The sequence below is a fragment of the Centruroides sculpturatus genome, unplaced genomic scaffold (genome assembly GCF_000671375.1).
Source record: "Centruroides sculpturatus isolate CEXI.00-Female unplaced genomic scaffold, Cexi_2.0 scaffold528, whole genome shotgun sequence".
Taxonomy (NCBI): Eukaryota; Metazoa; Arthropoda; class Arachnida; order Scorpiones; family Buthidae; genus Centruroides; species Centruroides sculpturatus.
Window position 1 is genome coordinate 422880 of NW_019384819.1, and position 14433 is coordinate 437312.

The 14433-nt window shown below is 33.5% G+C and overlaps 2 protein-coding genes and 1 long non-coding RNA gene across 4 annotated transcripts in view; 2 read left to right on the top strand and 1 right to left on the bottom strand.

Annotated features, from left to right (window-relative positions):
* Positions 1 to 7936, bottom strand: part of LOC111629905 (probable RNA-dependent RNA polymerase 1) — a 36248-nt gene extending 28312 nt beyond the window's left edge. The window contains exons 1-2 of the mRNA XM_023373841.1: positions 7786 to 7936; positions 7589 to 7716 (exon numbers count right to left, since the gene is read on the bottom strand). The gene's annotated coding sequence lies outside the window, so the exon portion shown is untranslated. The remainder of the gene's footprint in view (positions 1 to 7588; positions 7717 to 7785) is intronic.
* LOC111629906 lies at positions 32 to 1379 on the top strand. The gene is made up of 2 exons (XR_002757414.1): positions 32 to 1129; positions 1203 to 1379. It is a non-coding gene; the product is annotated as an uncharacterized LOC111629906 (long non-coding RNA).
* A 2406-nt stretch (positions 7937 to 10342) lies between the features above and the next one.
* LOC111629894 (protein SHQ1 homolog) overlaps positions 10343 to 14433 on the top strand; it is a 37543-nt gene continuing 33452 nt past the window's right edge. For both annotated transcript variants that reach the window (XM_023373823.1, XM_023373824.1), the window contains exons 1-3: positions 10343 to 10446; positions 13006 to 13082; positions 13862 to 13929. In XM_023373823.1, the coding sequence (XP_023229591.1) occupies positions 13008 to 13082; positions 13862 to 13929 (143 nt within the window). In that variant the 5' untranslated portion in view covers positions 10343 to 10446; positions 13006 to 13007. The remainder of the gene's footprint in view (positions 10447 to 13005; positions 13083 to 13861; positions 13930 to 14433) is intronic.

The window sequence follows — 14433 nt, forward strand, 5'->3', positions numbered from 1 at the left end:
GATTCGAATCTTTTAGATTTAAAAAGGCAGCTGCGGTGAGCATTTTGCTTTTCTCGGAAGAATTTAGACATTAATTTAAGCTTTTGTTTTAATCGACTAATTGCAAATTTTTTTTTTTTCAGAATGAAGATGTTGGAGTGGTTTCGCCGGAGGTTCCGACGGAAGAATGCGGTGGCGCCGGAGGGAGGGGGTTCCTCGGACGGCTCCAATGAGACCGGTAGTTCGGTGTCGTTGGGGACCTCCGACCGAGAGGCAGTCGAAAGACTTTACCAAATGCTTGTGGAGTTGAACTCTGCCGAAGACGCTCCCGTCTTCGGGGGAGTTCTGAGTCCATTCCACTTGGTGAATGTCGTCAGGAGTCAGCCAGCCACAGACCTTGTTGTGGAAGACGTAGAGAGTGTCGAGTTCTCTTGGAGTTCGACGTCACTTTCTACTTTCGCGACGTCTTCTGCCTCTGCGTCCGCGCTCGCGAGCTCGTCGCCATCGTTTTTCCGAAGGCGGAACGGGGAAGCATCGGAGGAGAGCGCCGCCGAAGTCGAGGAACCGCGGGTTTGTTGCTGCGGGTGGCTGCGGATCCCTCGGCCTAGGCGGTGATCCTCTTCGATTTTCCCCAACTCGTCCTTTTCACCCGGATGCGACATTCTGACCGGATTCGACACTTTTCACCCGGACATGACCTCTTTACTCGGACGTGGCCTTCTCTTACCCGGATGTTCTCACGGACTTGTCTCCCGAACGTGACACTCGATCGACGACAACGGATTTGACTTCCGATTGTGACCACCCGGACTTGACACGTTTCTTCACCGGACGCGACATTCGGCCGACCTTTCTTCCCAAACAGCTGTTACGAGGATTGAGCTTCTGGTTAGGTTAGGTTAGGTTAGGTTAGGCTAGGCTAGGTCAGGTCCTTCGCTCTCCTCATGACACTGTTCGGGAAGAAAGACTATCTGATAAAGGTAATAATGTTGACCTTAGATAATAAATGAATCAACTTCTCCTTTTCTCACTGTCTTTGTGTTTTGTAGGAACATTTGGGAGGGAGAAGGATCTCCCTCCCCAACTTTACCACGAAGAGGACGAAGTGGCCATTTATCGCACAAGTGAATGTTTTCCGAAATCTCCGATGGTAAGAACGCTTTCGTTTCATTTTTTAACACGTCTCATTCTCGTATCGTAATTTACTGTTTTTCTGTTTTTAGACATGCCGAAGATGTTCTTGGATCGCACACACACACACACACACACGCACGGATATAACATCACTGTACACGAAGATATACACCGTTTAACCTTTACTCGAATTCTCGCACTCACGCATTTACACGTCAAGCGCCACGTTCTGTGTAATTCCACACAATGAAACAACCCGAACACACGCTTCCCACAAATCCAACCCCTGGGTCCTCGTCCCGGGAAGTGGAAACGCCAATTTTAAAGATTAAAACACTTTAAATTGGCGGCCGAAGGGGCTCTGGTAATCACACATCTTGCATGGATTAAATAGAATTTCAGACATTAGCATCAATAATCGTTTTGTGATGAATTTTTCTGTTAAATTTAGTGTGGTAAGAAATTATCTGCGCACAAATCTCGCTCGTAGTATTTCTAACTCTTACTTAAGATCATTAAAGATCTTAATCTTTATACCCATTTTTGGTTTCTCAAGATCCACGATGTGGGCTGCAGGACTGTATGACACGGGACTTGACAGACCGCCCTGGGTTCTTCAACAGCACGAATCGATGTCAGAGCGGTAGACCGAAGTCTTAACCGCTCAAACATCCAGCCGTCACCTTGTTATACTAGGTCTTGAAAGTATAACAAGTAGCGACACTTCCATATAAACAGTTTCTTATTGTACACTAGAGATTTGCACATAAATTGTTTTTAGTTGGTCTGCAATGTACCATATCTCTTAAACAATATATACTTTCGGTGACTATTTTGTTCACGACGCGTTTTAGGATCTTAATAGCCAATTATTTCTAACACGACCGGATTTCAACAAATCTAACCAAACTTGGGCCAAATGTTATACATATAACACATAGGAAAGATGGATGGGAGGCCGACAAAGTCACGCTTGGATCGACTCGGGGCCGGTTTTGGTAGGTATGCAGTGCATGCATGCACGCTGGCGGCCGATAGTGCTCTAAAAAATATAATTTTTCATACTGTAAATATAATAATCAACTGTCTCCTGCCGGTCGTTATCTAACTCCTTTCGAGGAAGAACTTTTTGAATGATGTATAGTTAATCGGGACATGCCGCCTCTAAGCTTTCTATATTTGGTCTTAAGTTTCATGTATCGAACTCCGTTCTCGAGATTAAGTAAGTTAATAGCTTGAGAAACTCCAAAAAATGAAAAGAATATTGAATATGAGTGCGAAGAGATGGTAAGCAATTAAAATCAGCGTTGGGAAGAGTTTTGTTTAAAATTAAGTATATATCGTATACCTTATAATCCTGGATAGAGAAGGACTTGCATCTTTTTCCGCCTACGTACTGTACAGTACATGCAATCAAATGGCTGAGTGATCAGAGACAAATCCATTATTAATATTAGTACACAATATAAAATAAATATTGAAAATTATAACAAAATAGTTACGGCTAATAGATATATTATATTTAAATTAGTAGATGTTATCGAAGCAAGAATTGGCATTTAGAGGGCATAGGGAATCTATTAAATCTAATATAACAGAGGTAATTATATTGAACTTGCTTATTTATTAAGTGCGTTAGATAATCTATTAATTAAAAATACATTTAGAGAAGTCTACGGTTTTTACTGGCTTATCGAACAAACGAATACGAATGGACCCTAGACCATCACTGACTGGTTGCCCCTGGAAGTCGGCTTCTTACAGAAACACAGTTTCCCTATCATCAAATGTCACGGCACGCCACTGCAATTTAATACCCCTAAGTACTCAATGAAGACTAAACGTAATTAAAAACAAAAAATTCGCATCTAAAACAGTACAGTAAAAGCCATTTTTCTGGTTAAGCCATAATCCTCTCCCTCTCCCCCCCCCCGCGGTGGAATTTCGTAAAATTCCTTCTCAGTGCGCGTTTTCATGACGTACCCTAACTCTGTACCATTTCACCTCTTTAGGTTCAGCGGTTTGTTCTGGGCGATAATAAATCAGTCATTCAGTCAGGACAAGAAATTTTATATATTTAGATTATTTTTTAAATAAAGTTATAAATAATTATTATTAGAGGAGAAAATGGTATTTTGGAACCCCAATTACATTTTAGTGAATTGTAAACAAGGTATCATAACTACACCCACATTTTTTGTGCAAAAAGTACTTGTAACTATTAAACTAAATGTTCCTAATTGGATTTTTCGTTAGTGTAACTATAAGTATGGTTTTTGAAGGCTTTTGTACAAAAAGTCAGAAAGTAGGCTTAGAGAAAATCGGGTGGTAATATGGAACCTTACTGTATATTTTCAAAAAATGCTTTAATGTAGCCAAAAACAAATAGGAAAGTACAAAAAATGTTAAATAATTACAAAATCATTTACTCCAATGTATTTTAACGCAAAAATGAAAAGTCATAAGATGGCAACTACTTTAATGAGAAAAATAGTCTAATTTTTTTATTCTCAGCAACTACAACATTTGGTAAAATATAGACTAATAGTCTACAAAATTTAATTTTTGAAAAACAAGAATATTTAATACTGTATTTTAAATTTAGTCTATATGTAAATGCACCATCTTACCCCACCTATGAGTTTTATTTTTATAGACTATAGACTACAAGAAGGACAAATTAAAATGGTTAAACTATCGCTTTCTTCAATATTGGCGCAAGAACAGTGTGCCCATTTATCACAACTGCTACATTTATTGTTATTTTTCAAATAAATAAACATAAAAGTTTGAACTTACTTGTCGACTATTTACTTTACCAGACGATACTGTCACTTCGCGCATGCTCAGTTTCGCTATTTTCTAAACACGATATTTTTTTCATGAAAAAAAATGTTTATTACGATTGTTATCTTACATTTTATTTCTTGTTAAGATAGTATTTAAATTAAAAAAATGTTTTCATAAATAAAATAAAACGTAAAACATTATTTTATGGTTTGAATTTGTTGGTAATACTGAACACCAGGCGAGTTGGATTCCGTATTAAAAGCACCGATGGGGTCCATATTTCACGCGTCTCCATCTTGGGTTAACTTAATTCCTGACGGCACCAAACTTTAAAAACGTGAAAATCACACAGATTAATATGTATCCCTAAGTCTCTGGAACGGAATACATGCACCAGTGAACCTACAACTACACGATTTATATTTTAAAAATAATTAATGAATTCACTTAGCATTCAAAACTTGCGAATTTTGAAAAAAACAAATTTACCGATTAAATACGGACAACTGTTTAACTGAAGTAAAACGGGTTTTCCCCTCGCTATGGATGTCTGCCTAGTTCAGTTCAGCCACATTCCGCTACAGTTCGCCTTTATTATCAGTTCGAAATGGGGTGGTTCCATAATACCCGCAGTGTTCCATAATACCACCTTCTCCTCTATATTATGTGGTGATGTAAATCAGGTGTGGCCAAACTTTTATACTTTAGGGGCTACTTTTTCGGTAAAATATAGTCTGCGAGCGACTATGAATATGTCACGTTACTGTCTGACACATGATTTTGCGCCATTTTATGCGATTGCCATTTATATGTGTATGCGTTAACATTCGTTTGCATTGTTCATTGGGATAAATACAAACAGTATGGATACGTTGCACAGACAGTCTATTATTGTAAGAATAAATTATCGAATTAAGATTTTTAAACATTATCGAATTAAGATTTTTAAGAATTATCGAATTAAGATTTTTAAGAATTATCGAATTAAGATTTTTAAACATTAATTTAAGTGAAAGCAAATTGTTCAACTTTAGCTTCGCGGGCTACTTTCAAAACCTTTGCGGTCGACCGGTCGACCGCGGTCTACGTATTGGCCATCCCTGATGTAAATGTTAGAAAGATGTTTAAACATATAAACGATGTTCGATAAGGAAATTGTTTCTTTTACATTGCATAAAGATAAATAAACAATTACACATAAAAATTATCGTTATGCTTTGTGGCATTGTAAATAATAATTCCACGATTGTGGAACTAGAATATAGTCGGAGTTAATGCAACCTCCCTTCTTCTTCTTCGCGTTGTCCCACAGATATAGGATCCGTTATTTGAATCTTCGAACGGCACTTTGTTCTCGAGTGCATCGTCTAGGTTCAGGTGCAGAACTCTTAGGTCTGCATCTTGCCATCGTTGCTTCGGTCTTCCGCGTGGCCGGCGGCATTTTACCTCTAGGTGGTAGGCAATGTTCGCAACTGTATCTGGAGCTGATCGCAGTACGTGGTCAAACCAGCGCAGGCATCTCTCTCTCATTTTTGCCTCAATGGGCGCGATGCCAAATTGTTGGCGTATTGTGTCATTGGTAATATGGTCGAGGGGGGATACACCAAGCTTCCTGCGAGCCATGCGCATCTCCATGGAATGGAGACGCCGTTCAGCTGCTCTCGTTGATGGCCAACATTTGGAACCATAAAGAGCAATGAGTCGTATCACATTCTGGTAGATTTTCGATTTTAGGTACTGTTCATGGGCATCTTTTTGTCGCAGAGAACACCGCTATATAAATTTCAAGAGCCTACAACGAACGTAAGTCGTGTCGGTCAAGGTTTATTTATTACAAAAGTTTTTAGAAAGCAGAGAAACAAATTAAGCGCTTTGAAAAAAATCAACCTACTAAATTGATCTATTTGAAATACATTGGAACCTCGCCTAGCGAGGTTCCAATGTACCCCAGAATCCAATGTATAGTATTCCAGAATCTTACTCGTAATGAGAAACAACTCGTTAAGCGAAACAATTTTTCCCATAGAAATTAATGTAACATACAATAATGCGTTCCATGCCGAAAAAAGACTCAAATATTTTATGTATAACGTTTATTCAAAGAACATTATACAATATACATTGTTATTAAGGAGCGTGAATCATCTTCATCTCTCTTCTAGCGCGAAATGAACTAATCTGAAATGCGATTTCGAATTGCAGAGAACAAAAAAAAAAAAAAACAATTCGAAATACAGTAATTTCTAATTTTTAATTATGGCCTTAACATAGCCTAAGAATATGGCATATCGTATGGCGTGTTTTTTAAATAACGGGATATGGTTGTTAATGTTTATATGTAATATGTCTGAACACAAGTTTGGAAAAATGTGTGATCACAAGCCACACTAAGATGCTAGTGAAATGAGTGCTAAACACAAACTAATGGTGCATGCGCACAATCCGGGACTTTCCCCTCCTCGTTACTCGTTATGCGAAACGTCCCTCGTTAAGCGAATCATTTTTTACAATTTATTTTGCTCGTTATGCTAATTACTCGTTATAGTTAAGCGAAGTTTCACTGTATTTTGTTATTTCAAGATCAAAATTGAAGATGCATCCCACACTACAGTTTATTTATTTTTTCCTTTTTTTTAATCATATCGAGCATCTTTTTTTCAGCCAGGTCCACAATGGAGTAAGTAGAGTAGTAAAGAACGGGACACGACATAATAATTATGTCGTGTCCCATTCTTTACTACTCCCATATTCCGAGTCTGTTCCCATATTTCTCGAAAACATTTCTGGAGAAAAACTTGGCCGAATTTAATTCCGGATTTCCCAGAGCGATAGTTTGATGCCCTGATCACCACAGCAATTTAACTATCTACGAAATTATACATTTATATAAAATAGCCACAATACACAACCATTTATCATGCAGTGAACGCTTATTATTATAATGTTTTCGGTCTTCTTAATCGACCTTCTTCAGGAAATATCTAAACTTTATAATTTAGAAAGAACAAAGTCACTTCTTCTAAAAAGGTTTACAACGTTCGTTTTTGGAACGAGACAAACAAGCGCGCGCATTTTTAAAATTTGTTTTGTTCCAAAATTCGAAACGATGTAAACCTTTATAGAAAAAGCAACTTTGTTCTCTTTTAAATTATAAAAATTCAGATAATTTCTGAAGGTTGATTAAGAAGATCGAAAGCATTAAAATAATAAACGTGAATGCATGATAAATGTAGCTAATACTGAGAAAATTAAAAAAATACGTAGCCTAACAGAAAAAAATATATATATTATTTTTCTAAGATTATTAAAAACATTGAAAATGTATAAATTATTTTTCTAGTTACTATAAATCAGTTATTCGCTTCCATCAGAAAGGCATAGACTAAATTCGAATCACATTCAAAATGAATTTTATCCTACAATTCAAATTCATGTTTCGCTTCTTTTATCGTTTTAAAATGTGAATAATGAGCCTATTAATGCACTACAACATACCACTTTATGTTAATTATGATCTCAGAACTTGCTATTTTGTTTTTATTATTCGAACTTCGGAACTTCGAAGATATATTTTTATATTTCTGTTTTGCTCTAATAACCTTATATATTACATGCATTAAAATTAAATCGTAATAATTTATTCTTTTATAATAAAAAATATTTTAAATTTTAATTTGCAACTTACATTAAAGCTCTTAAATATTCAAAAACATCAACTCGAAAATTAATCGGTTTGGATGATGACGTCAATTTTATTCGAAAATATATTCAAATTTATATATCTAAAATTATGATTTTTGTATATTCAAAAATCTGTAAAGTATTAAAATATTTTTAAATATTTATTAAAAATTTTTTGAAACTTATATATATAGTACTCACCAGAGATAAATTTTATGCTAAAGAGCGTTTTCTATGCTTCGAAATATATGATTCATTAACGATATCTCTGTTCTCTGCTCCGAACATGACGTCATGTGTAATTTGAACGAATTTTGGAACACGTTATTGATATACAGTAGATCATCGATTATCGAAATATCGATTAATCGAAACGTCAATTAACCGAAAGCTTTCCAGTCGGCAAATTTAAATTTCCGCTAATACTGTGGCGCTGCAATCTTTGGCTATGTCTTGGGCTACTCCAATATTATTTTTGTTGGTGTGCGTGTTTTAACTGGCAGCACAGCGCGACCATAAGAGGATACTTAAGGGAGTGTCAGGATTTGAACGAATTTCAACGTGGGATAGGTTAATATATTTTTTCGTACATAATCAGTTATTCGAAAAATCGATTTTCCGAACAATCCCAGTCCCCAATTGATTCGGATAAGGATAGCCTCTTCTGTGAAGGAAAGTTCAAAATTTGCCTGTCCATGTCTCTCAGGAACGAGGATGGCCTCTTTTTTGATGGCAAGTGAAAGTTCGCCTTCCGCGTCTTTCACTTGTCATCAAAGGATCGCTTCTTTCTTTCCAGCTCCGCCTCAATTCTATCGCGATACGACAAAAGTCGCGCGATATCCTAGTTCTTTTAAATTAGCCTTAATATTATCACGTTCCTTAAATCGGATTTTAGAAACATAACTTTAAGGAAAACATTGATCTAATTTTTATAATAATAGTAGTTTATGGATAAAATGAATGGAGGATATTTTACAGTGGATCCAGTTAGACGGCCGGATGACCGAGCGGTTATGGTGACAGCCTACTACTCTGGGTTACCCGGGATCGAATCCGAACGGGTCAAGGAATCCTCAGGAATTTTTCGGGGGTGGTCCATTCGGATATGTCGGGCCCCGTCCTTCACCACCCGGTCGCCTCATTGTGGGCCTAGCCGAACCCATAATGGGCCTGCTATTAGAGGCCCTCTTAGTGCTCACAGGGTGGAAAGAGTATAAGAAAATGGATCCATTTATGCAAAAAACATGAAAACGCGAAATAAAATTACATTGTTATATTATCATCACTTGCCCAAATTGGTGAAAGTGTGCATCAATAACATCTGATTTTTGACGAGACTATGTCTCGTCTCTAAAATCGCGTTGCTGTCAAAGGCTGCACATCTTATAGGTATGAAGGAGTACTATACATTCAGTAATAACAAAGAGATTGAAGAGGTACAGTTCAGGTGACTTTTTTTTTTTTAATTTTTTTCGCCCTGTGGGCACTAAGAGGGCCTCTATTTGCAAGTCCATTATGGGTTCGGCCAGGCCCACAATGGGGCTACCGGGTGGTGAGGGACGGGGCCCGACATATCCTAACGGATCACCCCCGAAAAATTCCTGGGGATTTTTCGATCCGTTCGGATTCGAACCCGTGTCCCCCAGAGCGGTAGGCTGCCACATTGACCGCTCGGCCATCAGGCCAGTTCAGGTGACTAATGAGCATTAAGAAACTCTCATAAATGCGTTTTATTGATAGTTATATTTCAGGGAATTCTGCTGAGAGATTTGAGTTGACGTTGTAACAACTTTTTCCCCATAAAATATATGATTATCCTGAACTGGCGTTAGCGTGTTTGCCTGTATACAGGACAAGCCCAAGAATTTCACCTAGGCAACTGCTAAGTCCGCCTATAGTGCTCGAATCGGCTCTGCCTGTATGTAAAAAAAGAGTAAATTTTGATAATTGTATACGTCGTATAAAAATTTCATTTAAAATTAAATTTTTTTACACAAATAAAAATAAATAATAAATATAATCCGAAAAATAAACTGTATTAGTCTATAAACTAAAACTTATTCTAATTAATTTTCAATACAAAGCAACGAATTGCTCAACTTTCCTGGTAACATTTTAAATTTTGGTGGCCCCATCTGTTTTCATATTTTATTTATAAACTTTTCATATTTTTAACTATTATAAAATTGGCAAAAGCTTAATTTTGAGGATAGGGATGAGTTTTATAGAAAAATTGTAAATGCTAATAAAGAATAAAATCGTTGTTAAGTCCCACCGTACTCGTTATACACACGATCCCTACGACCTTTAACCATCAAAATTTAATAGCACAAATCGCCCTGCAAAATTTCAGAAATTTCCGATAAAAAACACGACAGTTTCTAAGTTTCAAAATAGATGAACAAAATCGATTTTGACTTTTAATTAAATTTTGTGTACCGATATGAGTCCGGTCGGCATAACATTTCAGCCTTGAATCTCTGGAACTTCATGTTGATCCATGCAGATACTGTAGTTACTTCATCAAGCCGCTCCCATTGACGGCCTGGCGGAACTCATCATGGGCTTACTAAAAAAGATCCTCACAGAGCGGAAAGAGTTTTAAAAAAAGTTAGAATAATTTTAGATACAAATTTAATTTAATAATATTTATTATTTTAAAGTTTATTATTACATTTAATAATAAAATTTATTAAATATTTCTACGACGTAAAAGATTTTTATAAAAAGTTACGTAATAGAATATGTTACATATAGAAAATGACGAAAACATCTGCCGGTAGGTGGATTTAAATTAAAGTGTCAGTGATAAGATTATACCACACCAAACAAGAAGTCAGAAACAAAGAATCTTAGATAGGGGTAATATAAAATTATTAATGTTTAATTGATTTCTTTAAATGTTTTCTTATATTAATGGCTTTAATATATTTCATTGTATACATGTCACATATAATAATATCATTAACATATACTTAATTTCATTCATGATACAATAAATGATTACTCAATAGGAGTAACTTATATAAAATCAGTTTATCAAAGAATTATCTGTCAATGAAAGTGATAAAAGTACACAAAGTAATATTTACTATTGTAAAAAGCTTAAAGTATAAAGATTTATGAAAATTTTTGTTTCTATGTTTCGGTGGCAGTATTCTTGTGCACCAACGATGTATCATCGTTGGTGCACAAGAATAGTGACACAACTAAAAAATTTCCAATTTCGAGTTTATTGTAGAAATGTATAGCAAACTCCCCATATCTTTATGTGGAAGAACGAACACTAATATTTATTTCCGAAAAAAGATTGAAAATTTAAAAAAATCCAAGATCATGACAAAGCCTTGCAGGAAACAAGAAACTTTTAAATAGCTGTTCTGGAAGAACTATTTTTTTGAGTTGTGTCACAATTCTTGTGCACCAACGACATATCTTTGACATTATGCTAGGGTTGTAGCACATATTCATAAGAACTAAAAACTTAAAGGAACTAAGGGTCCAAAAGTGAATCTTGAAATTTGTCTATATGATAATATTGAAGATCCTCAAAAATGGAGTGAAAAATCCAGAACTATTTCTCAAAACAATGCTAAAAATCAACTGTTTTCCTTGACTAGAAGCAACTAAAGCTTATAGGATGCAATAAATGCTATTATGCCAAGAACTTGGGGTGTAATCAAAATTGCACTGTGTGGTCTGTTAAGATTATTGTAAATGTAAAAGTGGTCTGGTTGGTCATTCCAATGATATTTATTGCAATAAAAAGAAGAAATGCCTGATTATTATGGCATTCAACTAATTAACTCTCATTTCGATGACGTGTTTGTTTGATCATTCCTTGCTTGAGAATGAAATTTGTCAAGCTTGTACTTCTAAGCTATCTCTACTATTCTCACATTCATTTCTAACTACCAATGTAATAAAAGTCCAAAAAATAGCATCTGCTCACCTTTAACAAACATTCTATTGTTTATATTGTTCACAACATATTCTATTTTTCTTAATGTTATTAAGATAATTATAAATAATTAAATATTTACATACAATTAAATAATAATCTTAATATTTCATTAAGATTTTAGTTTTAATAATCAAATGATAAAGCCAAGATTCATTATCAGGCTATAACTTTAATAAATACCATATTTCTGCACACAAAAGAGCATGCTCTTATAGATGGGTTAAAATTGGCACTATATTCCACAAAATATGTACCTAAAAATACTATTTTAAAAATGTTTGCAGTACAGTATTTGACTATTTTTATTTTTAATAATGGTTACCACAGAGATGTCACCAAATAGTTACTGTATCAGTACATTTACATTTAATTAATGTTGACACAACAGTGCATTGCTCTTATAAGACAAAACAAGCTAACATAAGGAACAAATTTCCAGTACCAATTCTTTATAATCAAAAAAACAATCAATCATGTTTTTTGTCATGCTCCTAACTTTTACTTTATTTACTTTTTCTAAAACTTTCAATTTTCTATAATTATAATATACAGGGTGATTCAAAAGTCACAGATATTTACAAAAATTAATAACTCACACTATTTACAGTAAGATGATGCAGTTTTCACAGAAATGCTTAGAAAGAAATGGGATTTTTTTATGTGAAATAAAAATTTTAATACCAAAATAGTTACATTTCTTGTCATAGATTACATAATTTGTGAAGTTGTTACTAGAGCTTACACTAAGAACATTTTTATTTTTTTCTTCTTTTTACTTTAACAAATTTACAAATGATTTCAGTTTTTTACAGTGCCATCTATGGCAAGAAATGTAACTATTTTAGTACTAAAATTTTTATTACACATAAAAAAATCCCGCTTTTTTATAAGCATTTCTGTGAAAATCACATCATCATACTGTAAATAGTTTGTGAGTTATTAATTTTTTAAGAATTTCTGTGACTTTTGAAACATCCTTTATAAATCACAACAATAAATCTGTAAAGTAATATAACTTTTCTGAATGTAAGTACAAGTCAACCCCCCTATAACACTGTTGATTATTCTGTTTTATATGAATTCCATTTTGTACGAGTCACTTAGATTTTACAAATACGTTGTGCCGGGTTGTGAACGGCTCACGTATTTGTAAAATCTAAGTGACTCATACAAAATGGAATTCATATAAAACGGAATAATCAACAGTGTTATAGGGGGGTCGACTGTAAATCATTTCTTATTTGCTTAGTTTTTATCATTATTTGTCAAAATATTTTTATACAGATACAAATTAACAGTTTAATAAAATTGGTGTTATTGGAAAAAGGCATGAAATAATAAGATGAATTTGATAAATTGTTTGTAATGTCTATTAGTATGCTATTCTACATTAATTATTAAATTTAGTAATACACCAAAAGTACTTTGTGTGAATTTATGTAAATTATTTTTTATAGCAATGTTGACACCAAAGTTTGAATTAAATCAAGATGATGAATTTCTAATTTTACACATTAAAACACCTTTTGCCAAGGTAATCATGATTTCATATTTTATTACTTGTACTGTGTGAATATTAAGTAGCAATTGTTGTGTGTCTAACTTTTATCAGAGATTACAAACATAGTTGACATTAAAAAATTTATGAAACTGATTAAAATAAAGATTTAATCATAGCCATAAAATGTTTAGTCTACATTTGTGAAATAGTTAATTTTTCTGATAACAGGATTTTCTGTATATTTTCAGACCTGTGATTTATATAAATGATGATGACATATTCTCACATTATAATGATGGTCTCCAATCTATTTATAGAATTGAAAAATTAATGCATAGGGTAATTTATTAAATATTCAAGTTATTTATACAGCAGCAAGTCAAAATAATCAGATTGAGTCATCAAATTCTTTAATTTAAATTACAAAATTGTGTTGCTTGCACTAACAGGCCTTGAGCATTTTTACAATTCGATTTCTACAAATACAGTTTGAACTATATACAACACTGAGATATCCAAAGAGAAAAATACTGCAATTAACTATAGAATTTTGTAAGTCATAATAGAAAATTTATTTTAGATGTAAAAACAGAGAATTGTGAATCAAGTGGCTCTAAAATTGAGGTCTGTTGTATTAGTAAAACATCACAGAATACTGTATTTGGCAATGAATTATTGTTTGTAACCTGTTAAAAGTCTTATTATTATTTATTAATGTTGTGTGTACATATATATTACATGTAAATTTTTACATATAAAAAAATAGTTATTATAATAAAATTTTTTAACCCTGAAAATTGTTGTTTTTACAGATCTCTGAAACAGAAATATATTTTCAAGATTATGATTTTAAATTTTTCTCAAAACCTTATTTTTTGAGGTATGAATTACTCAATATTTACTAAGAATCAGAACTTAATTATAACATTTTCATTACATATGTAAAAACAATCAATACTAAAAATAAATATAGTTTATCCATTAATCAGAATGTATTTTTATCTAATATCATATAGTGATTAACATTTTTAACATTTTGCAAGACCATTGGAAAATAGTATTAATTATAAATTTCTGATCTACTGTAGTAGCAGAATTACATAAACCAGAATTGAATTCCTGAAAAATTTTCTACAAAGTTTTAAACCTGGTTTCATTGCTATTCATATAAATATCAGTGTCGACAAGTTAATATTTAATTAAAATTTAGAAAAAAAAAAAATATATATATATATATATATATATAGCAGCTATCAAAGATTTATGTTGAAAGATTCTAAGAGGAATAAAAAGTACAATGCTTATATTTGGATATAACTTTAAACAACAATATAATACTTTATTACTTGATCAAGCAAAGAATTGAAGTTGTAAATTCTGACAA